Source organism: Maylandia zebra, linkage group LG12, assembly GCF_041146795.1.
Source record: "Maylandia zebra isolate NMK-2024a linkage group LG12, Mzebra_GT3a, whole genome shotgun sequence".
NCBI classification, from domain to species: Eukaryota; Metazoa; Chordata; class Actinopteri; order Cichliformes; family Cichlidae; genus Maylandia; species Maylandia zebra.
Window position 1 is genome coordinate 21,947,835 of NC_135178.1, and position 26,591 is coordinate 21,974,425.

The 26,591-nt window shown below is 41.0% G+C and overlaps 1 protein-coding gene across 3 annotated transcripts in view; it reads left to right on the top strand.

Annotated features, from left to right (window-relative positions):
• Nucleotides 1–26,591, top strand: part of pcsk5b (proprotein convertase subtilisin/kexin type 5b) — a 90,539-nt gene that overhangs the window by 22,684 nt on the left and 41,264 nt on the right. For all 3 annotated transcript variants that reach the window (XM_076890895.1, XM_014413997.4, XM_076890894.1), the window contains exons 4-11: nt 3,054–3,197; nt 5,048–5,124; nt 10,557–10,645; nt 12,302–12,474; nt 15,584–15,796; nt 17,379–17,479; nt 23,435–23,538; nt 25,543–25,660. In XM_076890895.1, the coding sequence (XP_076747010.1) occupies nt 3,054–3,197; nt 5,048–5,124; nt 10,557–10,645; nt 12,302–12,474; nt 15,584–15,796; nt 17,379–17,479; nt 23,435–23,538; nt 25,543–25,660 (1,019 nt within the window). The remainder of the gene's footprint in view (nt 1–3,053; nt 3,198–5,047; nt 5,125–10,556; nt 10,646–12,301; nt 12,475–15,583; nt 15,797–17,378; nt 17,480–23,434; nt 23,539–25,542; nt 25,661–26,591) is intronic.

A 26,591-nucleotide genomic window follows, 5' to 3' on the forward strand; every position in this document is an offset into this window, starting at 1 on the left:
CATCGGTGGGCAAGGGACGAAAACAGGGCGTTGTTGGAATGCTACTACGCAAGTAACCCCGGCGGAAGGGGCTACATGAATAGGATGAGGGACCTATGGATTCTTCGATACCCAACATCCACAATGACGGCGAAACAACTAGTAGCTCAGTGTTCCAACATTCGAAAGAAGGGACTGCTCTCACAGCTAGAGATTGACGAGGTACAACACAAATGCTACGGCAAGGAGGAGTCAGGACGCCAGGTCAGGGGGGAGATATCATCACCCCCACCCGAGATTGGGTACATAGCCCCAAGTGCGATAGGAGAAGGATCGTTGAGTGCGAGAGGAACTGACCTGAAAAAAAAAAATAGGATATATATATATATATATATATATATATATATATATATATATATATATATATATATATATATATATATATATATATATATATATATATATATAGAGATATATATATATAGAGATATATATATAGAGATATATATAGAGATATAGAGATATAGATATAGATATAGATATGAGATAGATAGTAGGGGTGCAACGATACACAAAATTCACGGTTCGGTTCGATACTTTGGTGTCACGGTTCGATATTTTTTTCGATACAAAAAAAATGTTCATGCCTTTTTAATTTGTCATTTATTAAAATTATAAATATATATTTTAACTCAAAAGTACAGTTTTTAAATTTAACCCTAACCCTTGTGCGTGTTTTTTATTTTGACAGCGAATGCGCACCTGCGGACCACTTATGTGCAGCCCTGGTTATATAGCTCGTCATATTGCAGCCACAGAAATTCTTTTGTCCATGAAACCATAAAGCTGCACTTTCTTTTTGCCTTATAGTCTGATTTGTCATAACTTCTCCGTTTTGTGGTAAGCTTTTCTTTGGCTGTCACTTCTTCACCCTGACCTGTCTTATTTGGCTCAGCAGAACTAAAATATAAATCCTGCTGCTTTTACACACGCACTCACATAAGCTCAGCGATTCTCTGCGCGATCAACCTCTCACATGTTTAAGCTGCGGGAGATTTCACTTGTCATGTTTGCATAGTAAGCTAACGATTAATAAGACGATGTCAGAGGAATTGGTGCACAAATTATCATCACTCACAGATCAGTGCTGTCGCTCTCTATACACAGTTCGCACGATTGCAAAGTGAAAGCAAAAAAACAAGCGCAAATTCAAACGCGACTTCAATATGTCACATATTGACAGTGGCTCACCGATGCCAATGACATAATTACCCAGCTACATTTCTGAAAGAATGCAAAAGCATTGACATATATTTTTCCTTCCTACAATAGCCCGACGGGCAGGGCAGAGATAGATTTTGGTAGCCCGACTGAAAAAATCGCTAGCCCCAGGACGTCGGGCTAGCGATATTGCAAGCCCTGTATCTGATTGAGGAATCACTCATCTTTGGAAAAGAGAGTTTATTACAGAGAAATGTCTCTTTCCAAAATAAAAGCTATACTATCCGCTTCTTCTGGGCTATATTCTCAGCAGCATATTAAACATATAAGGAGAATCATGTGCTAACAGCTGTCTAAATGACTCGGCTAAAGTTAGTAGCATGCTTGTTGTTTTTGTCTTTGCACTAGGATGATGTCGGCGTAAATGTGCAGTCATATTCGTTGTGTTCCCACTAATGCTTTCAGGTTGATCTCGTTGAAATGACCTTAACGCCACAACACGGCAAATCTCCGTTAACGAGCTACCGCCGATCGCCCCGTGCATGGGGCTAGACGGCCAACACGTTAACGAGCTAACTGCGCTAACACACTAGTTCCCACCCATGTAATTGAGCATTGCATGGCACATCCAACATACTGTTTTACTTTAGTTCATGACTGGCTTACCTTCAGGGTCATACGTCACATGAAAACCAAAATAATTCCAAACGCCAGATCTGAATGTTGTAAGGAGAGCTTAACTTCTGTCTTGCTAGCTTGCCCTGCGCTCTTCCTTCTGACTATGCTGTCTGTGTTGAGCGCTCAGTGGATCTGCGCTCGACAGTGCAGCCTAGGCGGAGTAGTCGAACGCAGATTCACTGAGCGCTCAACACAGACAGCATCGTCAGAAGAAAAGTTGATAAAATAAATTACAAATGTTGTATTGTTCGATACATATGCGTACCGAACCGAAAGCACTGTATCGAACGGTTCAATATCGATACGAATATCGTTGCACCCCTAATAGATAGAGATATAGATAGATCTATCTCTCTCTCGATAGAGAGAATGTTTGAATTATGTTTTTGCTCTAGTTTTGTGCAGAGAAGTAATGCCAGGTTTTGGGATATTACCTCCTTAGTGGGCTTGCTTAAAGAGCAAGGATGCAGCTGACATCATAGCTAACAAAAGGACTAACGTCCTACCTTTGACCGGTTTTCTCCGGGTGGGGAAAAAATAGGCCCACACAGGTATTCGCCATGAGCAAAACTGTTTATCTTTGAGTTTAAACACAGTTTTGAAACGGAACAAAAAAAGACTCAACTTTCAGGTGTGCAGAAGCTCCTCTCTGTCATGAAGTTGACGTCATTGTTTTCTTTTCTTTTCCACTGTCAGAGAGCATGCCAGCATTGACAAAGGGAATTAGTAAGCCTGGAGGCAGATGATTCCGGTGATTTGGACAATTTGGAAAAGGTTCTCAGTTGGAACTGGTTCTGGATTCCCATCCCTATTCTTGGCACCCTATTCCCAATGACATCATGCAGGTCTTGAATGGCAGCAAGTAATGACTGGTTGGTGATCAGTGTGTAGTTGCAGTTGGAGTCTGTTTCTAATGGTTGAAACGCACTGTGTGAGGTATTTTTCAAAAACGCTGGGCTTTAACTCGATTGGAGTTGTTGAAGTGAAATCGTTCCCCTCTAAGTAAAATCAGAACTCTCCTGCTTGCTCCAAGTTGAAAGAAAGTGACATGAGTACGCTCATAACTTGTAACTCCTAGCTGAACATCTGCAAGAACATGACGGAGTTCCTAAACTCCCACCTCATATGTTTATCCCCACCTGCTCTCTTCTCACCATCTGCTTCCATCTCTGCAGCACTGCAACGATGACGTCCATAATTGCCAGTCGGATATGAACATCATGGGAGCGTGGAAGAGGGGCTACACGGGTAAAGATGTGGTGGTGACCATATTAGATGACGGGATCGAGAGGAACCACCCAGACCTCTATCAGAACTACGTGAGTGTGTATGTATGCGCGTGTAGGGCGGCTATGAGTGGCAGTGTGTGCGCATATTGGCTTTGAGTCGGTGTGTGACAAGTGAGGAAGTGTGTGAGTTCAAATGTAAATTCCCCTGCATGTGTTTGCATGAATGGCTATGAGTCTGCCTCATTCAGGATTAACAAGCCACATATACAACACAGTGCACTGATTAATACATAGCAATGCAGTGCCACACTATTGTGATCCTGTTTCTCTTTATTCTTTATCCTTTATTATTCTAGTTGCTCCGTTTCCGCTTAACTACTCCCTCAGTTTTCATCCAATTTTCACCATTCAAATTTTAACCTGTTCTGCTCTTTCTGCTAATGACTGCTATATCTTTTGGTGCTCAGAACTTTTATACTTTTTGAAATATTAAGCTTTTTATGCCATATTTTGTCCCATTGAGATGACTGGGACCACATGACCAGTGTGGTCACTGATATTGCTTGCCGGGGTCACCTGTGTTTTGGCTCAGTGAGATGAGCAGCCATTCTCAGAGCGGGAGGTCTGGGTTCGAATCCCCCTTATGGCAATAATTTTTCAGTTAAAAGTTCAACCTTTTTAACTCTTTTCAACACAAATTTCAGCTTCTTCACCCCTTTTCAGCAGAATTTTCAGTTTTTTCACCTCTTTTCAGCACAAATTCCAGATTCTTCAGCTGTTTTCAGAAGAAACTACAGCTTCTTCACCTCTTTTCAGCTTTTTTCAGCAGAAAGTTTAGATTTTCCACTCTTTTCAGCACAATTCAGCTTCTTCTGCACAGTGTACATTTTGCCTCTCATCATATCTTTCTTTGTGACCAGAACTGGCTTGGCTCAGTGGGATGAGCAGCTGCCGTGGTTCGAATCCTACCTGTGGCGGTTGCCGCACATCTTCCCCGCTTGCATGTACGCTTTATTGACACTGTTCAGTGTACCCTTTCAAATACAGCAGTTTTCAGCAAAGAGTTGAGCTTCTACACAGTGTTTTCAGCAGATGGTTCTCCTTCTTCTGCTGTTTTTAGATTTCACTTCACAGCATTCACACTGCATTTTTGCAGGAAATGCAACTTTTTCTAGTTATGTAAATGTGGAGAAAACAAAAATAAAAATCTGACAATTATAATTGTGATTTTAATAATACAAATTCTGCTTTGTAATCACACTGTTTCTCTTTACCATGTAACCAAGTCGTGTTCCAGAAGACAGCAGTCATGTGATGACCTAGGTAGTGATATTTGCTGCCATTTGGATCATCAGCCCATCATGTGTCTGCAATTAAATTCCAGAGAAAAACTTCCTTAAACTTGCAGATGTGCAGTTATGCTGTGTGTACATGTTTATCTCTCTGTGGGCTCATACTTTAGTGTGTGTGCGTGCTGAGGTATGTCTACCTACGACCGAGAACTGATAGTTGAACTAACTTGTTGGCCTGAGGCAGCAGGTAAAGCCATCAATCAGCTGCGCAGATGAAATGATTCACACCCTCTTTGCGCTGCTGTTATTAGCTACTCTTAATGCTTAGATTTGTTTATGCCGAAGGGCCAGTGGTGCCGCAGATTGGGTTAGCTCTGATTGCATTCGATTTACAAAACTGTTGTGAGTCGTGTTGATGTGAACTCTTCGATTGGGTTAGAGAAGCTTTTTGGCGATCTACAAGCCAGTTATACACACACACTCACAGAGAGTGTTGGACCTACTCTACTAATGAATTCACTTGTTTGCTTGGTGTGTGTGTGTGTGTGTGTGTGTGTGTGTGTGTGTGTGTGTGTGTGTGTGTGTGTGTGTGTGTGTGTGTGTGATGATGTTTTGTTATACTTGTGTTGACCTCCATGTCTCCTCCAGGACCCTCAGGCAAGCTATGATGTCAACAGCAACGATGTGGATCCCATGCCTCGATATGATGCGACCAACGAGAACAAGTAAGGAAAATAAATAAGGAAATCTACCCCATAACAGAGAGAGCAAGAAATTAAATTTTAACTGTAACAGGGTTTTTAGAAAATAAGCATGTGGCTTCACTGTTTTGTTTTTGCCAAAAGCTCTTCAGGATAATTTTTTTTCCCTTCATTGATTTCTAAAACAAGCTCTGTGCTTCAATATGTTTGTATTTGCTGAGTCCTGACTCTGTTGTGGTGCAGTGAGTTATATTAGCATATTTGTCTTGATGCATGCTCAATCAGTCAGGTAAGGAAATCCCAAAGAGTTGATTCTGTTCATCTGGACGTTGCTTTTTCAGTGGGAGAAACGTCGCTCATCCAAGTGACTTCTTCAGTCTCAGCTGACTGCAGTTTCCTCTTAGTCTTATAAAAGGTACATTAGCATAATGACTAAAACTAGCACCACTGACAAACAATGGGCTGTGAGGTCAGTTTCTGCGTCATTAATATGCAAGTTGTCATGACCGTTGATCAACAACCACTGATCGCATTAAGTTCACCAGGGAGGATGTGATTTATGACAGTTTAGCCTTCTTAGCTGTGAGATTTCCATCAGTAATGGGGGACATTTAAATGTTGCTGTGTACTGTAAACCTACGCATATGGATCAGTATTTAAGGTTCGACTCTCATCACTGGAGCACAAACTGGGTGTCCTCAGGACGGTACAATACAGAGCGAACACCAGCCCTACAGATACAGCGGCCAGCAAAGCAGAAGAACATCACATCAAGAAGGCCCTGAGTAAATGTTGTTATCCCAGCTGGACATTTGTCAAAGCTGGGAAGGCACCTGAAGAAAGCTTTCTTTCTTCTCTCCAGCCGATCCAGGAGAGAAGAAGGACAACTGTTGCCTCGGCAAAAATGGTGATCCCATATGTTTCAGGAGTATCGGGACTGTCGAGAAACATTTTCTCTAAACAATGCATATCTTTGGCTTTCAAACACCAAAACACGCTGTTTTAAAAATTTGTCCGCATCAAGGATCTGGTCCCCCGACACAAACAGAGTAGTGTGGTGTATCGGGGAAACCAAACAACCTCTGATGAAGCAGATGGCTCAATACAGAAGAGCTAACTCATCAGGCCAGGACTCGGCAGTCTATTAACACCTACAGGCCAGTGGACACTTTCAATGATAAGGATGTACACATCTTGAACAGGGAGGAAGGCTGGTTTGAGCGGGGAGTCAAAGAGTCCATTTACAAAGAAGAGGGAAAGACCATCTCTGAATCGAGGAGGGGGCCTAAGGGTACATCTTTCGCCCTATTACAATGCTGTGATTGCAGCCATTCCCCAACTCTCTGTGAACGGTACTCATGGTCACTGATCAATGATCAATGAGCTTTGATCAGTGGTTGTTGGTCAATGGTCATGACAGTTTACATATTAATGATTCAGAAACTTACCTCAGAGCCCATTGTTCATTCAGTGGTGCTAGTTTCAGTCATTATGCAAATGTACTGTCTATAAGGTCGGGGGAAACCTGCAGTCAGCTGAGAATGAAGAAGTAATTTGGAACTCGCTTGCCTGTGCACTTGTCTTGTGCCAGTTTGGCTCAGTGAGTGATTTTTGGGTGTGTGTGTATGTGTATTTGGCACAGCAGCTCAAGTGCCGTGGCAATGGCTCAGTCCCTGCTGGTAATACGTTGTCTTAAAGAGACATGAGGGCCACGATGCAGCTTAACGAGCTGGTTTCTGTTTGGGTTTGGATTTATATTTGACTGTGAAGCATGTGGAACAGAAATCTGGTTTATTTTTGTTTTTTGAGTTTATCATTCTCTATATGATGATTTTCTGCAGATAATTTTATCTGAATACATGAGGCACGTAATCTGTTAGCTATGTAAAGGGATAAGCTAAATTTAACTACATCTGGGATCAAAATGCAGATTATTGTCAGCAGTTACATAATGCTTGTGGATTTATGATGTCTATGTGTATAAGCAGCAAGCAGGAGGGGATAAACAACTGCATTATCACTATATTAGTCTCCTTCTTCCTCTCTGAAGTATTGTCTTTGGATCATTTATTTATTTAACAGTGAAAGTGCATATTACCAACAGTTTATTGAAATATAATTTGACAAAAATGGGGGAAAAAATATCAAAATCGCATCAGCCTAGATGCTCTTAAAGGTACAGTCTGTAATTTTTTGATTAGTTAGTGTGAAATTACAAACTGATGCATTCTCATAATCTTAGAATTAATCCATGAAAAATATATAGGAATGGGCGTCAGTTTGTGGAAGCCACCATGTTGCCCCTTCATCTTGAATACAGTGGCTGAGAATGCCAAATTGGGAGGAGAAGAGAAACTGTAGGTGCACGTGGGGCTTCCCAGCAAAACTTAATTAGTGTCTGACCTTCAGACTCGAGATATAAAGGGTCATTCACATATTTTATCATCTGAGAAAGGGTCCACCTCTCCAAAAAAGCAAAAGCGCAAAGAGACAATCCAATAATAAAATTTTATCCTCTCCATTATCTTCAAGCCTCACCTATTGTACTAAAGTCGGAGCTCTATGATACACAACAACCTGCATTAAAAATGCTCATTTTTTTCCAGATATTGTTGCAATTATTTGTTGTCAGTACATTAGACATGCGTCCCTCACAATCTCAAGATGGCTCACAAAAGCCACTAATTAATAACAACAGCTGGTTATAAGCCAACGTAACTCCAGCTAAGTGTCTGTGAGTCTAGCAATGTTGGGTTAACAGCTAACAGCGGCTAACGGCAGCAAAAACAGCTGCATGTACCGACAAAAAGTTTGGAAATCGACAACAACTCACCTTAGCATTGCTGTCATCAGACGGAAGAAGGATTCACGGATTTATCGAGTTATTTCAGACTAATTTCACAAATTAACTTTGGAGGCTTTTTGAGTAATTGAACATGAGCACATATTGATGGCTGAGGTAAAAAGCAGACTGACAGCTTACACTCACTACAGATGGTGGCCGGAGTTGTTTGTCCTACTGTGGTCCCACCATAGGTAGGATTACACACTGGAATTGGGAGGGGTAAGAAAACAGTTCTAAGTTGATTACAATCTATGAGTGTATTGACATCGAGTGGTTTTACACACTGTGGATTAGGTTAAGGAGGTAAAATTTTATAGGACAATATTTTTCTTTCTGTTTAACCTATTCATTAACCTACAATTAGGATCATAGGTTTTTAGGATCCCCATTTGCTGGGTTTGATGTTACCACTATTTATACAACAGTACGACTCTGTTTGACAAAGTGACTTGAAAATGTAAGATTTAGTAATAATATTCAGATGGATTGGGGTGAAACAATCCCAAGAAATATAAAAAACAAAAAAATTAGAGATTATATTGAGCCTAATTCATAAAGAACCAACAAGAATACTTTGCACTGGGGCCAAAAGCAACAAAAACAAAATCTGATGGCTTTACCCTTTTAAATTTTTTTTACAAAGTTAAAAAGTTTAAACTCTGTCTTCTTTTGAAACAGCCCCATTTAGAGTCATTCATTGCACAAATACATAGTTCTAAGTGAACTAAGAGACCCCGAGTGGCTGTGACACAGATGTGCAAAAAATGGAAAATACAGGCAAACAAAGACTGGAGAGACGGCCACACAGACGATTTTATGGATTACTGGAGTGAAGTGAACTGAGTGGGCTGGGACTGTTGAAGCATTTTGAAAGAAGGAGCCAGCAGCTTGGCTCATTAACTTTGATAAAGAGGCCTATCACTGATGTGCAGCTATTTGATGTGTTATACTTTAACCCTCACAGCTGCATTTGTGTTAACTTCACTGTGTCATGGACACAGAATCTGAAGGTTACCAGACCTTTACATATGGCATATGCATTTAATATCTAGGCTGGATTAAATTGAGCATAAATCAAAAGATCCAGTGCGTGACACAAAGGTCATGTTAAAGTTGCTTTGTCAAGTGGTAATGGTTTGATAAACAGCCTATCATGTAAAACATAATGCTTAAAATTTGAGCATTACTATGACTATTGGCAAAGGGGTCCCCAAAATAATTTGCTGTAAAGGATTGCGCTCTGTTTTCAAGTGCAAATCTGCAAATTGGAACCATTTACAGCAACAAAGCCAGCATAGTGTGTTCTTTACTCTCACCCATTTTGTCTTTGTACGAGCAGAAACTCTGACATCATTGTAACACATCACAGCGCATACATCTGAAGTGTTTAGTCTGAAAACATTTAAAATTGAAATGGCTCCAGTCGCTTCTAATGTGAAAATAGGCATTCGCCCTACCAGTGTTAGGTTTATGAGGTTGTAAATTGGGAAAGTGGCCCCCCAGTGGGGAGAAAACTGTGACCCCAAAAGTTTGGAAATCTTTGATGTTGAAGCAATTTAGATTTTCTGCTTATAAGTATTTCTTTTTTTAAATTTATTTAGATTAATAGTAGCAGAAACACAGCACCTTAGTTAAGTGAGGACAGTGATTACAGATAATTTGAGTCTATCGTGTATCTGTGGAGCAAACTTTGCTCTGACTCCCCTGGGGTCGGGGGGTGTTCATGATAGCTAGATGCTGGGTTTCCGTGGCAACGGTCAGAGCTGTTTCCGGGACAAGGGGGAGGCGGGATGATGCAGATGTTCTCTGCAGGAGGTGAATGCGTGTGTGAGTGTGTTTGTGTCGATCCAGAAAGTGGTGTTTTTTGAGCAGGCGGCGGACGCAAACATGCCATGTTTGTTTACGCTGGTCCCTGGCCTGGGCCGATTGTCACCACTGCAGTTGCTGGTGGAATGTTACCCTGGTGTGTGTTTTTGTGTGTACATGTGTGTATTTTTAACTGTCAAAGGAAGTGTGAGCAGTCTAACATACTAGTTTTTTTTTCATTTATTTCCTGTGTGCTCGTAGGGAGCACATTACTTGCATGCTGTGCTCAGAAAATATCACAAAAGGACCTGTGTGTGTGTGTGTGTGTGTGTGTGTGTGTGCGCGCGTGCGCATTTGGGGAGCATTGACATTGACTACTCCAAACATTTGTCCTGATAGTATTACAAATGATGAAGTACCTACTCTTTCATCCTCTGTCAGGGAAAAGAAAAAACAAGAATTGCAGAAATATTTGTAGCATTTCTTACATTTGTACACTTCAAGCGTATAGTTTATGATGACTTCAGCAGAAATGTACATATTTGTCCATGAAAAAGCGCGGTTACACGTCTGTCGATTCCCCTTCAGATGCAGCATGTTTATGTGGTGGTTTGCGTGTGTGATTCTGCTTGTGTATATATTTACTCATCTGGGACATTCTCCAGCTCAGTTACATGATCTGTGTGTGTGTGTGTGTGTGTGTGTGTGTGTGTGTGTGTGTGTGTGTGTGTGTGTGTGTGTGTGTGTGTGTGTGTGTGTGTTTAGATTTTTGTAATAAGCTTCTTCATTCCCACTCTTTCCCCAGACACGGCACACGGTGTGCGGGTGAAGTTGCTGCAGCTGCAAACAACTCCCACTGCATTGTGGGAATTGCCTACAATGCCAGAATAGGAGGTGAGCGATATGTTATATTTGCACTTTATCAACAATGTTTGACATGACATCTCTTTCAGCAGAGACCTACTTAATAAGGATTTATTAGTGTCATTAAGAGTTAAGAACCTCTAATGCATTTCAAAGGATGCTGAAGAGAACTGCCACTGCTGAACTTCTGGTTTCACTGCTTTTGTGAATGTCATTGACCTATGCAGAGTTACTGGCTCACCCTAAATGTTAGGGTTTTTTTAATATCTCATGCACATCATAATCTCACCGACAGATTAGCTGCTTCTGTTTATATTCATTATAAACCCGACAACTGAAATGTCATTAGACATCAAAGGACATCGTAGCACAAATGTGCTGTACATATGTGTCTCCTAATTCTTTAAAAATGTTATTAATGACATTTTCAAATATTTTTAATGTTGCATTAAAAAAATATCTTCCTTCAAGTTACAATTATAGATGAACACAGTATGACCAACTAGTGACACATGAATCGTTGTGCTCAACATGCCTCATTTAACACCTCTATGCCATATAAGCCATTTCGAGTCAGCTGCTCTTAAAAATAAAAACAAAAACACTGAATCATGTCTTGTTTTTAAACACTGGATGTTCCAGAAAACTTTGACCTATTCAGCTTTTGACTGTGCACACCAAACGCACAGTGAAGCATGGTGGAGGGAGCATCATTGTTTTGGGCTGCTTTGCATTTAATCTCTTGGATGCCTTAAAAATCACTGAGGGAATAAAGAATTCAAAGTTGTATAAAGAAGCAGCCCCAATAATTATTTCATGGAGGATGTTGCTGAAAGAGAATATAACTCGAGTTCACATCAGATTGAGAGCCTGAACTGTAATTACCGTAAATCCCGGACTACAGAGCGCACCTGATTAAAAGCCGCATGCTCTAATTTTAGAAAGAAAATCAATTTTGTACTTGTACAGGTCGCACCGGATTTTAAGCCGTATGCGTTTCACTTGTAATATGAGATACTTACACAGAAATATTATACGTGAGGATTTTTAACGTTTAATTTAATCCGTAAGGTAACATAAACGTTATGGTAACATACAAAATACATACTGCAAATGCTTTTTTTTCCTCGAACAGCGCCCGTAACACGGCTACCTTTAAGTATACGTACGTATCGGTAACACACAAATTACATTGCTTATGGTTTTTTTACGGAACAGTGCACACACAACATTACGTCTCTTAACAACCCGTAAAAATATATACCGTATATATACTACTTATCAATTTTATTGGTCTACTGTTACCAGGCAAAATGTTTTTGGCCGCATGAAAAAAAAATGCATTAGCCGCATGTCAGTATAAGCCGCAGTGTTCACAGTGTGGGGGAAAAAGTAGCGGCTTATGACCCGAAAACTACGGTAATCGGTGTGTTGAATGAAGGTTCAGCTATTTTTCTGTTATTAGTTTTGTTTTTTCACCAGTTGTTTGTTGAAACAGAATCAGGCTACGTGTTATGAGCAGTAATTCCATAGATGCTTGAAATTATAGAGGTTTTACAAACTTTTTACTTTTTATTTTTTCTTCTTCTTCTTCTTATTATTATTATTATAGCTTATTCTGTAGATTCTTGAGATATTGATCTAACTTGATCAAATGCATGCTTTATTTCTGTGTTTATGCATCAGGTGTGCGAATGCTGGATGGAGATGTAACGGACATGGTGGAGGCCAGATCTCTTAGCTTGAACCCACAGCACATCGACATCTATAGTGCCAGCTGGGGACCCGATGATGACGGAAAGACCGTGGATGGACCAGCAACTCTGGCCAGGCAGGCCTTTGACAATGGCATCCGCACGGTGGGTACACGTACACATGGACTCTCGTATACATGTAGAAACAAGTAAACATGTGATTCATTGTTTAAACAGGACTTTGGCATTAGTATTCATGTGGCAAGAAAAGATGTAAACACACACACAAAGACACACTCAAAGCAGATGTGCATTTCACGCTAATATAATTGTAGTCTAAGCTGCTTCCAGGCTATCTCTACCTGTGAAGCTCCTCCGGACATTAGAGAGCAGCTCTGCTCTATTAGCATATATTCATTTACATATTCATAGCCTGTTTTGCATAACTGCAAGCTGGTGTTGTGATGTCGGCTGAGTGGAGCGAAAAAGCAATATCAGAGGTTAAGTGGGGTGAAGTCATTTACTGGTTATGTCTCACAAATGTGCTCATTAACATTAAAAGTTTACTTTAGGTGGCTGTTTCCATTCTGGGCAAGCAGATGTTGACCTTTTGAGGGGTGATCCAGGGAGGGAGGGGGATCGGTGGGGCTGGTCAGCAGTTATATGGACCTTTTTCAGACTTGACTCTAGAAGATGAGAACGAAAGGCTCCTGTCGCAAAACAGGAAGGAAGGGAGAGAAGGAAAAGAGTGATGGAACAGGCTGTGAGTGTTAGAAGAACAGGCCAGCCTGTTGATGACAGGCTGGCCTTTAACATGAGGTGAAGTGAGGGGGATATCTGTCCCACTGGTATGGGTAGGGCACGTGTGTCCTTGCATGCCCACCAACCGTTTGAGCCTGACTGGAAATGGCATGTTTGTGAGTGTAACAAGTACTTGTGCATATCTTGAAGTGGCAGTTTATCACAGAGAGCCAAGGTGTTAGAAATAACACTGACAGCTGTGGGGAGATACCCTGGCTTGTCCCAGTTTAAATGCGATTGTTTGAATGGGAATTGTTGTTTTAGGTGTTAATCAGACTGCCTGTGTATATTTTGTAAGAGGGAAATCCCATTAACACATTTGCAGATTTTTTTTTTTTCAATAGTTTTCTGAAGTGCTGTTTTAATTTGACTTGATCAGTTATTTTTTTAATGAATAGAACTTTTAATGAAGGTTATTTGTGGAGGTATTGCTTTTTTATTTTTCTCAGCTGCTAATGAATGCTGTTTATCCCGTGTATCGCCTCTCTCCTCTCCTTCATCGTCCTCTCTTCTTCTTTGTCCCCTTCTTTCTTTTCATAACTGCTCTTCAAAGCGCTCTCCGTCCCTCTCATCTGTCAGCATTTGCTCCTGTCTGATACCCTCCCTTCACAGAGGGCTTCGCTCGCTTATCGCTGCCTGACAGAAGCCCCCTATTGAAGAACTCCATTCTACCTTTTATTCCTGGCTCTATGTCTGTGTGTGTCTGTGTGTGTTAGTGCGCTTATTGTGCGAGTGTGTCTTGACAAACGTTGTGAATTTTAGCACCCGTGTGTTTGTCAGAGATCTCTTCTGCTGACTCCTGGGTGAACTTTGACTGTGACATCCTCAGCGTGTCTCCGCTGGGTTCGCGGTGTAGATCAAAATTAGTTTGAACAAATGTGGAAGTATACCTTCTAACTGAAATGGTAAAAGAAAAAACTGAGGCAAAATTGTATTAATGTGAGTGTGAGGCTCACCCTTAACATGGGCTCTCCATTAGGAAGATTTTCTGAATACGACTGGGATTTTTTTGTTTGTTTGTTTGTTGTTGTTTTTTTAAATGTTCTGAACACCAAGATTTGTATTTTCGGTTTGTGTTATGTTTATGTCCTGTGGCAAACTCTGGTCACATAGGGGAAAAAAGTATTTCCTTACTGGCTGATGAATGGCTGCTAGCAGTTGCTGAATAAAATTCGTCACAAAGAGGTATACGGTGCTGCAGTGGATGCATACTTTGCTTTAGCGATCAGTGGTTGGCAGGGAGGGAGGAACTGACAGGTCTCTGACTTGCCTGCATGGCTCGGGCTTCGGGAGCTGATTTCACAGCCACTGGCAGCAACCTCCAGCACCCACTGACCAGTCAGTCGAAGAATGCAGTTTACTTATAACCGGTTGTTTTCAGATGGTTGAGGCGGTCTCTCTACGCCCATGTAACCAGGGCCTAAAATCTGGAAAACATGCACATAAAAAACTTCCCATCTTGAAGTCGTGAAGGCTTCCTTTCTGCCAAGCAATGCCCGTGATCTGTCGTCTGTATTTGTTCAGTGCTTTCTTTTCACATTATAATGTGACTGCTTTGATGTTTACGTGGCAATTTCAAAGAAAAGCCACAGAATACTAAGCAAAACACAGTATCTTTCTCTAGGATGTAACAAAATGGAAATGTTGAGTAGAGGGGAAAGACGGTGCGTAAAAAAAAAAAAAAAAAAAAAAAAAAAAAAAAAAAAAAAGTAACAAGAAGCAACAAAAACGGAGTTGAAGGGTAGAAAATGTGGAATTAAGGGAATTGAAGAGCCTGAGTTACTGTTGATATGCAATTCCTTTTAATCATACAAAGTATTTGACAAATTTAAGTTTATAGTTTTTACTAATGAAGTGTAGTCAGACTTCAGACGTCATACAATGCAATGTACAGTTCAGGAAAGCGTGCATCTTTTTAATGTAATTTCCTGTAGCTCAATTATTGCAATTTAAAACGAACGTAATAGTTTCCAGTAACGTCTGTCAGTCAGTAAACGATGCTGCATGCTCTGCTGCAGTGACGTGACAAGACAGAAGTGAACCTCGCTCAGTCCAAGATCCTAAAAACCCTCACTTACACAGCATGGCTCCAAGCATTGCCAACATCTTTTTTTCTTTTTTTAGGTGGAGGCAGGCACACACATCCACAGTACTTGGCCAGTTAAAACATTATGATTACTAAACTTGGATCAGATAACATCAGTTCTGTTGCCAGACACCCACAAGATCGTTGAGGACTTTAATATGTCTGGCTTCTCTCTGATCTTTTTCTGCTCTTTTGCTGTTGCTGGTAAAGATTTGTTTTTTCTTTTTTCTTCAAGCAATTCTTCAATCTATCGCTTTCATTTTTAAAATACATTAAAAGATCATTTTAAAATAAAGCCAAAGGTCTAGCGGGCAGCAACTGCCTCCAAGTACAAAGACAATTTGAAGTCTTTTAATAAAAACCTTCTCTTGTTTCTTCTCCTGTCAGGGGAGAAAGGGCCGCGGCTCCATCTTTGTATGGGCTTCAGGAAACGGCGGGCGCAGCAGAGACCACTGCTCCTGTGACGGCTACACCAATTCCATCTACACCATCTCCATCTCCAGCACGGCTGAGAGCGGACGCAAGCCCTGGTATCTGGAGGAGTGCTCGTCTACACTGACCACCACTTACAGCAGCGGGGAGAACTACGACCGAAAGATTGTAAGTGCTGAGTGAAGGAAAATAAGCACCAATGGGTGATGACTGATGATTTCAGTTACGCACCAAACACCACACATTTATTTGTCCACATCCAAATGATCCAGTTTAGGTGATGTAAGCGTCTGGCTAGGATGCCTCCTGGGTGATGTGTTCTGGGTATGTCCTACCAGGAAGAGGCACTGGGGTAGACCCAGGACATGCTGGAGGGATTATGTATCTTGACTGGCCTGGGAATGCTTTGGTCTTCCCCTTCTCTTTTGCTCAGTCTGCTGCCATGGATGGCTGGATAGATGGAGGAAAACCCAGTATAGTATAATTTCAAATAAGCATACAGCATGGCTCCTGTGCACCTCCCAGGTGAAGTATTTCCAGGCATGACCTGCTGGTAGGAGACTCCAGGGTGGGCCCAGGACATGCTGCAGATGTTATTTCTCTCAGCTAGCTTGGGAACACATCTGTTTCTCCCAAAAGAGCTGAAGGAGGTGGATGGGGAAAGAGAGGTTTAGGCTTCTCTGCCTTTAATGCTGCCCCTTTAACAGAGTTAAATGATGGATGGATGGAGGTATGGTGCAGCATGATAAAAACTGACATGAACCTGGCCTCGTGTGTGCTTGTAGGTCCAGTTTTGTAGCCTTGTTTAACTCAGATCAATCACATCAGTCCCGCTGACCTGCTGGGATGAGCAGTGCCTGTTGGCCTCTTCGAGTTGGCTTGTCTGGCAGCGTCTTGTTGCATTCCTCATACTGATGCTACTACACACACACACACACACACACACACACACACACACACACACACACACACACACACACACACACACACCCCTGAACACGCATGCTGTGTATGATTTATCGCTGGCTGTGTACTCTTTGTTCACAGTAGAACTTCATATATTTGATATATGAGTGTCAGCATATCTACTTGGGCACATACTGTCGACTCTAATACTATTGAACCACTTTCTGTTCTCGTGTATATGTGTGTGTCTCTTCAGATAATCCCCCAAACTTTTCAGTCCAGAAAAGGTCCTTTGATGAGGGCTAAGACTGGAAGTTAGCCAGGCTTTCCTTGGCTAACTGACTGTCAAGCTGTCTGACTAGTTCGCTGCTTAAAGTCCATACAATCAAAGGGAACATGCAGCTTTTTAATAACACGTTTTTATGCTACTTTATACTTCTTACAGTGTTTTCCTTTCTTCTTTAACACTAAACTTATTCCCTGTGAATCTGGTGATTTTGTGTGCTTGCGTGTTGAGTGTGTGTGTGTGTGTGTGTGTGCGTTATCTATAGAAAGGCAGCGTATCAAAGCTGGAATGGTAGTTTAAAGAGTTTCAGGTGTGTCTAAATCCTGCTGATCCTCATGACTTCAATCTCTTCCCGTCTTTTTCTCCCTCTGGTCTTCCCGGTACTGTCATTGTTGATTCCTTTCCTCCACCTCTGTAATGCCCTTCTCATGGTTTCCTTCATTGTTTGCTTACGGCTTTCTGATTCCTCATCCTCTCTTTTATCATCTTTGACGTTGATTCATCATCCTGCGCCTGTCTCTTTGTTGCCTCTGACTCTCTTCACTTCTCTTTCCACAGATCACAACAGACCTGAGGCATCGGTGTACAGACAGTCACACAGGGACGTCAGCCTCAGCTCCCATGGCTGCTGCGATAATTGCTTTGGCCCTGGAGGCAAAGTAAGATCCACTTAACCTCATCCTTTCACTTCATCCCTTTGCCCTGTGCTCACCTTCTAATGCCTTCTTGTCCTCTGGCCTGTTTTGGTGTGTAAAAGGCACCACGTGAAGTTGCTCTCTTCTTTTTTTTTTTCTTTGTTTTTTTTTTTGTCAGAGTCAGCAGGACAGATGCATTTAATTACACGGAAATGCTGTCTTTCTTTTTATCAGCCCACATTTGTGAAGCTGTAAAGAGTTTTACAAGAGGAGGTCATACTGGATAACAGATCATCTGCTTGTTTTCAGTTTCAGCGGCACATCTAGTGACGTGTAAACTTACTGTTGGATGGTGGGCCAGAAAAAAACGCCTGTTTTTGAATGTGCAATAAACTTTCATCCGTTCAGTGATGCATTCACATTTGCTGCTTCTGCACTTTAAGCTCAGCATATTTGTGAGTGTGCGTTGTGGTGAAAAAAAAAATGCATGAATACAGGATGCTTGTTAGCTGCTGTAAAGCCTGTTTGACTGTCAGAAATTTGCGTTGAACATCCACAGATATGTGACAAATTAAAAGAAAATCCAGTAGACCTTGGCATTGATTCTGCTGGATGGATGAGCACATTCCCTCATTAGAAGAGTGCTGCCAAACACATTGGTTTAAAATCTCCCCTTCAGGTTTAAATCTGGAGAGCTGGTGTGTTCGGTCACCCCCTCGTGCCCTGTTGATGGAGGCGTTATCACTGTAAACAACTTTGTATTTGTAATGACCTCTCCCTAATGCTACATTAACAGTGAGATGGCAGCACAACCAAAATTTTTGCAACAGTGTGCAGCAAACTTGGATCTCGCTGCTTTTGAAACGGTTGCTTTGAAGATGGGGACCAGGTCTGTGACTACGCTGGTGTGTGATAGTGAAGGTGACCAAACGGCAATAAGACAATCAGTCTGCTGTCAGTTTGTGTCGCGTTATCTGCATTTTTTTTTCTTTTTGCAATAATATAGAGATTTAACCATGATAAGGTAAACATCTCTTTGTGTCTGCACACACAGGCATTCACATAAACTACTTGCATTCAGAGCCCAGTTCAAAGCCCACAGATGTGAAGCAAAAATTTAGAAATTCCTCCACAAATAGTGACGCAGCTGCTGCTGAATGACACAGGTGCTTAGCAACCTTCAGCTTTTTATATCCAAGTATATAAAGAATACAAGCAGTTGGCAACCAGTTGAATTGAGTCCACAATTAGAAGCAGACAACACACTCAGCATGTTAGTATGTTAGCACACTTTTGTTAAAAAATAAATTAGACAATAGTTATTTGCAAACCTTTGTCGACCTGTGTGAGAGTGATTGCAACCACACACTTACATCCAATCTCATTCTACTAGTGTGACCGAGCCATAACAGGTCAAGTGGACCCAAACTGTGCCAGCTAAATTAATTTGGCAGAATAAGGTCAACACTAAAGATTTACTGGATTTTTAAGCTATTTGTAACAAGCAGATAGGACATTTTGGGCGTCTTTTTCCCGGGGACTTTTTATTTTCTTTTTAGATTTGACTAAAGTGCCAATGTGAAGAAGTGAAATGAGAAAAATAGGAGACAGATATTAAGAACAAACAGGTTTTTCTTTGTTTTGTCCCCCAGTTGGTTTCAGTTAAGCGTTCATGTCTTCTCAAAGCCCTGGGTGCTCTGTGCTGGCCTGTTCTCACTTTAAACCTGTTGAGGGGCTCAGTGTGTGATACATTCATGAATTGGAAACAGTGCAGGTGCAGAGACTCTGAATTAGGCCCATCATCACATGTTGAGCGGCTCAGTTAGCTGAGGTCACTTCGTTTAACCTGGATAATCCAATCCAAATCCTCCCTGTAGAAAATATTCTCCGTTTCCAGGCAGTGCTGGACACATAAGCCTGTTTCCTCAACAAGATTATCACACACTGTTTCTTGTCTGCCTGCTTTCTTCTTTTGCTGGCATTCACGTCGTCTCTGTGGTACTTTCTCTGCCTTTACTATAGTCACAATGCTCTGTGTTCTTACTCCTCCAAAATCTTTTTTTTCCCTCCATGCCTATTTATTCAAAAAGGATAGGATGAAAGACGAAAAGGGTAAACTGTTTAGAAAAAGTCTGTCTCGTACTGATCATATCGGCTCTTATCTGGTGAATGAGGGCGAGCAAACTCTGTGATAAACACATCAAGATGCCCTTATGCTAGACTTCACTACAATCTCCGTTTTGAGGCAATCTTTGTTGGTATGAGCAAAGATTGGAATGGGAAACTTCAGAAAACTGCCCCATGTGAGATGTTCTCTGTGGATTTTGCCAAGTTTAAGATGTTTCAGTGAGTGCTAGATTTAGCACGGCAAGCTTTTTAAAGCAAGCTTTGTGTCCTTAAAATGGAGAAACGTTAGAGAGAGTGAACGTGGAGACCAAAGGCTTCACTGACGAAAGAACAAGAAATGAGAATGAGCTGCCTGACATATGAACCTCATCTACTGGGAGATTTTAAGAAACCAAAACAGGGACAGATGGATTTCAGTCCCCCCCCCCCCCCCCCCCCCCCCCCCCCCCTACATTTTCAGATTTAAAATTAAAGAGAGTGGCATGAAAAACTGTATCACTGGACTGAAGTAAGAGTAGAAAATAGATGGAGTCTTAGTGTTTTGCTTCACCCACTTCTCGTTCTTCTGTCACTGTGCTTTTAGCTGTCTCCCTTCAGATTGCCCCTGTGTGTTTTCAGCCATAATTACGCTTGAGAGAAGCACCAAGAAACCTATATTAGATGTCTGATTTGCTGCTGGTTTCCCCCAGCATGTGAGCTGTTCCATTAATTAGTATTGGCTTGTTTATGGGAAGGCAGTCATGGCCTAGATAACGATGCCAAAGTCACTTTTAATTAATGACCATAAAACATTTATGGACCCATAATTACACACTGGCAGCTAAGCCTATTAATATTGATCTGACCATTAATTATTCTGACTTTTCATTGGACTTATTTGTGCTGCCATCCCTTATTTATTTCTTACTTGACTTTATTTTAAGACATTAGGTCTGTTCTACAATTACAAGTCTGGCCTCATCGAGAGCATTAGTGAGTTTTGGGCATGTGTAACAGCTTGTAAATGTCTTGTTGCATTCTTGGCATTGTGGGGATTTCTTTTCTCTGGATTTTATTAGAAATTTAAAAAGGGGAAAAAAGAGAAAATGTGTTGTAAAATCTCCTTTTTTTTGTCTAATCGTCCTCATGTCCTGCAAAAAGTGCTTAAACTATAAACTCTTATAACTAAGTGAATTTGATTATATTTTCCGTGGTGTCAGCTGTAGGTTAGTGAAGTCCTGTCTTAAGACCTCGAGCTGAGGAAGTTGAACACCATCTTGATGCTTTGTGCCTAACGTGCTTTCTAAAGGGTGGATCTGACTGAGATGCTCATTGACACTTCCTGCTCATATAGTAGAGACTTGCCAATCCCGACGGAGCCTTGCCCTAAACCATAACATAATTTATCACCTACTTTACTCCAATTTGGGCCATAATTCACAAACTAAACATCACACTGGAATTAAATAAGACACAAAAATGATGATAAAGACCCATTAACCCATCAGGAGATTATTTATTGAGCTCTTATGACAGGGGGCAGAGGGGAGATTTTCTAAGATGCTAACCAATCAGGGGGTTCAACCTCTGCTGGCAATCATAAATAATGCAGGTTTAAGGCGCTACTACTAGAGACATTATTAGAGGGGCGTTCAAAGTCAAAGAATGTGAAATTAAAATCTATGGGAGGATTCCTCAGCAGCAAAGATGGAGGTAGAAGTCGACGTATCAGAGGAGAAACAAAGATACATTTTTGGCGACTTTTGAAATTGAACATAAACAGGATGCTTCAAATAATTTCTCATCTAAGTCTCTGAAGGCGTTTCTAAGCCGTACCTTCAGACTTCCTTCTAGAAAGATTTTGTTTCTGCATTGGTTTTACTGATCAGACCCAGAAACTGTGTCCATCTTTTATATTAAATCAGCGTTTTGAAAGAAAGAAATGCTGGACAGATTTTTTTTCTAAGCTCTTAAAAGATTTTTTTTATTTATTTATTTTTAAGTAAGTATTCTAGGGTTTGCTTGGGTCCAAGTTGGAACCTGACGAGTGTGGAATTTTTAAGACTTAAAAAAATTGGATATTAAAAAATCTTTTTGTTCCTGATGAGACACATGAAACATAAACATTCATCACATGTATTTTATTTTTAAAGTTTTTTTTATTTTCTTGTTTATGCTCTGCCCTGCTTGGATCAGCTGGTTGTTGTGTTTTTTGGGGTTCCAATAGGGGTAGGGGGGTAGACAATATGGCCCCCAAATTATATCACATTTTAAGAAAATTAGCAGTAACAATATTTCTGAATGAATATTTAAAAATGTAGTGAATGTTTTATCAATGGTTTTAGCTTGTAGGCAGTAACTTTATAAATGTGAGTAATGTTTATCAATGAGCTTCTGTTACCACTGACACACTTCAACATTTAAAGTGTGAATCTATTGAAACAAGCTGCCAGCAGCAGTCTACTGTAGTGTTTTTACATGGAAATGAAAACAGCTGCATGACACTTATGATTAGCAATAACTAAAGTAGCTCAAACTTCTAACAAAATTGTCACACAATAAAACCCACAAACATTTTCTACCTGGGATGTTGGAGCTTTTTAACGAACTGCTTATAGTCCTGCTTTACCAAGCAAGCGTCAGTTTGTCACTGTTTGCTCTTTCTGTCATGTGGAGCACAGCTAGCAAGCGCTACAGTGGGGTCATTTGTTTACATTTGAGTCGCACAGCACCAGCCGCTAGCACCTCCTCTGTGGCTTGGTTGTTTTTTTGTTTTTTTTTTTGTTTTTTTTTTATCTATATTTATTTATTTATTTATTTGCTGGTTATTTGCTATGCTGGTTTGTTACACAATGTTTTGTTTGCCTGACCTGATTGGTGCACTATCAGGATGAATAAGTATACGAGGTAAACCGTTAGGAAGAGTTAATCTATCTTGCATTCATTCTAATAAGTAAGCCATTAGCGACAAACACAGGTTACCATCAGTGTTGCTTTCCTCCTTGGAGGCATATATCACAGGCATAGCCAGTTGGCGGTGAAACAAAACTCTGTACAGCAGGTTTCACAGACCGCAGGTAGCTCCTCTAATGTTAGCAACTCAACAAGCCTCGTTCCTGTCTATATCTGCCCGAAATTGGGGCAGATATCGGTCTATTTTGTTAGGCTCTAACACTAAAATGTGAGGTTGAAAGCCTAAAATCATAGTTTTAGGTCAAAAGCTTTGGGGAATTGCAAATTCTGGAGGTCTCAGATGGTGAGGGAGTGACATGAGGGGAGAGAACAGAGCATCTGGCCAGCATATGAGATGGAAGGGAATCCCAGGAAACTTGGTGACCCACTTCTTCCTGGTTTTTTTTCCTTTAATGTAACATTTGGACATCAAAGGAGTTGAGACACATGGCTGCCATCCTGTAATGGATCTCACGTGAGATCTAAGAAACTAGAGATGGAACAAGCATCTACGCCCTCTGTAATTTTCTCTCTCAGTAATTTTCCACCTACTGTATATTCATTTTTCTTTACCTACATTTCGTCTTTCTGCTTTGTTTTTTTTAACCCGCTTCACCTTTTGTACTGGATTTGTTTTTCCCAACGTTCCTTTCATCTAGCCAACGGCCGCCTCTTCCTCCCCTCCCCGCCACGATGATGTCTGATTGTTAACTCTCACAACAAAGATCTGTCTGTCTGTCTTTATCTCCATTCTGCCTTTTTTAATGTCTAATCAACGTTATCATTCCTGGATAACTTCCTGCTTTTGTGAAGGCAGTTCAAATATTTAGCGGTAGTGTAGGACAGCTAAGCAAAGTTTCTTCTTCTTTTTTTCGTTAATAAATCTTTTTATTTCTTTTTATTTGTGTTTTCCTCTGCTAGTCCTCTGCTATCATGGAGAGACGTTCAGCATATCATTGTGAAAACCTCTAGAGCCGGACACCTCAGCGCTCCTGACTGGAAGACGAATGCTGCTGGTTACAATGGTAAACACTCACTCACTCACTCACTCACTCACTCACTCACTCACTCACTCACTCAGACGTAAATGAAAGCAGTAAAATTCTTGAATCTCTGTTGCATCCAAACCTGTTTACTTCTTGCTCAAAAAGAGAGCATCGAAATATATCTGCTTATGAATTCAGACCATCTACCACAGTGTTTTCTCAACCATGAACCACATTGAATTTCAATATCTTATCAGTGCCTCTACACAATAAAAATAATCGGTTACAAGTCCTATGTGACTGATTTTAATTAATTTTCAAGAAGTTCACTGAGCGGTGTTTGAAGTCTGGATGGGTGATAATCATTAAAAAACGTCTTTGAAATAAAGTTGATTTAACTTAATTGGAATTTGTCTTTATAAAGCTGACTTTTTGCCCCCCCTAGAAGTGTTTGATATTTGTTTGAGGCTTTTGATTTACTGCTGGGAATCTGCGCTTCTTCGTTTCATACCGCCAGAATATCAAACAAACAAATAAACGTTACACAGAACAGAGCCAGTAGAGCTTTCACATAAAGCTTCCTTTGAGCTGTTTCTCTAGCAGGTGGAGCTGACGGTAAAGGTAAAAAGGAAACGTAACAGCTCTGTGTTAGAAAAGTCAGATCAGTTTGAACACAGGAGGATGATGTAAGGAATTTCTTTTTCAGCAGATCTTATCTTAACTAACCAATTACTGCATTGTGAAAATGTATATTTTTATTAGATTATTCTGAAGGCGGCTGATGAGAAGTTTCCAAAAATGTCTTGTTCTTGCTTGCTTAAGTACGGCGCTGCCAGCTGCCATCTGTCAGGGTCCATGTGGTGGGTGCTATTTTGTAACTTTGAGTGCGTACCTGTGTGTGTGTGTGTGTGTGTGTGTGTGTGTATTATTGTGTGTGTGTTGGAGAGAAACCAAGAGAGGGAGAACTAAGGGTCAGCCAAGCTGCAGGCCCAGTGTGCCTGGAGATTTTCCAAGTGACAGAGGAGAGGAGGAGGGGTGAGGAAGTATGAAAGGAATTCATATTTGATTAGCTGTACATATAAGCAGTCTTATTTTTTTCTAACTCTTTTCTGACTAAGAGGGGCATTTAAAACGTACGTGATAGAGTTTCACTTTGGTTGACGCGTTCTGATTCTTCTCGGGCAACAATTGTAGGACTCTAAAAGCAACTACACTCATCGGCCACTATATTAGGCACACCTCTTCATGAACACATTAACATATTTAATCAGGCAATCACATGCTCAGTTTTGAGGTGTAGGTGTGGTTAAGATGACCTGCTTAAGTTCACAATGAGCATCACAATGAGGAACAAGGTGATTTAACCCTTTATCACCCAAGTGTTATAGCGGCGTCTGGACTAATTCTCATCTGTCAGGAAGCATCTGAATTTTCCCGCTAGACCAAAATTGTTGAGGAGCTATGGTTATGTGAAGCACGTACAATTTAAATGGAGCTTTTTTTTTTTTTTTCTTTTTGTTGTTTGTCTTCAGACACCCGTACTTGGTGAAAGCTTTGTGCTACTGTGACACATCAGACATAACCTCAAAAGTCATCTTCTCTTCTTTATGAAACCGCTTGCCTTTTATTATGGTCATTTGAAGACTGGTTATGAGATTGACCGATGGTTTAAAAACAAAAAACAGGAGCTAGGTGACTTTGAATGTGGCGTAGTGCTTCAAAAAAAAGAAAATATCCAGGGAGTTGTAGTTGTCTGGGTAAAAATACCTTGTTGATGTCAGAGAGGACTGGTCAGACTGCTTTGACCTGATAGGAAGGCAACAGTGACTCAAATAAACCCCTCTTTCGTCCAACCTGGTGCTACCCAGTGAGGCCAGATTCTGTAAAAGGATGTTGACGCCGATGTTGTACTGTGGCTGCTTAAAAACGCAAAATCTTCTTAAGGAGCTTTAAGATGTAACCCTCTTCTGACAAACTGTTCGTAGCCAAAAACAATCGAATAAATCGGCCTGACTACCTGTGACTTTCTGCTGTTTCCTGCAGTCAGCCACCTGTATGGTTTCGGCCTGATGGATGCCGAGGCGATGGTGAAGGAGGCGGAGCGATGGAAGCAAGTTCCCACTCAACATGTTTGTGTGGAGAGTGCAGACCGACAAATCAGGTAAAACATAAGGCAGGTTGCATAATCTCTTATAAGTCATAAGTATGTGGACAAAACACTTGAAGCAGATTCGAGATCAGACTTTGGGAACCTGGCTGCAGGAATTTTACTCCGTTCAGTCACAAAAGCATCATTAAACTCTGTAAGCTGATGAGCGATGTTCGTAGTTGGTATTCCAAAATGATCCCTAAGGAAGCACGGGATATGGGAAACAGCCTCCCCCAACTGTTGCTACAAAGCTGGAGTGATCCAGCTTTGTAGCAACAGTTTTAAAAGAGCTTTAAAATTTTGCCAATTAAATTAAAAGCTTGGTGTTCCTGCATTAAATAATCATGGATGTCTACTGCTAGGGTGATTTGTTAAAAGAGTATATGTATATGTACAGTTTCTATGACACAAAGGAATCTGATCCCATCTAGTGTCCTCATATACCAACAAGTCTTATTAAATATGCTTTCATTCTGGCTAAGTCAGATTTTGTAAGCTGTTGTGAGAGCCCCTGCCGCCCCCACTCTTTGTTTCAATCTGTTCCCCCCTCTCAGTTGTACTGTCTTTCTATTTTCTTTCTTATTTCTTTCTCTCTCTGGTGTTTTGCACTGGCATGTGTTTCAGAGTGCAGTTGTGCAAGCTGTACCTTGATAGGGGCCAAGCATTAGTTCTGGCAGGGTGGTTCTCACATAAGACCTTTACTATGTGTGTGTGTGTGTGTGTGTGTGTGTGTACACACACACGCATATGTGCACACACTTGCATAGAGAGAGCCAGGGCTTCACAACTTGTTATTCTTGATGCAGCTGGAAGCCTGAGCTCTGTTCTGTGTTAGGCAGGCTGGCTGAACTTGGGCCCCGAACTGGTTTGCTTTCAGTTGAAGGCTCAGTGGCCAGCGACTGCACCATTATCACTGTCATTCTGTCTGTTCTGCACCAGTGCA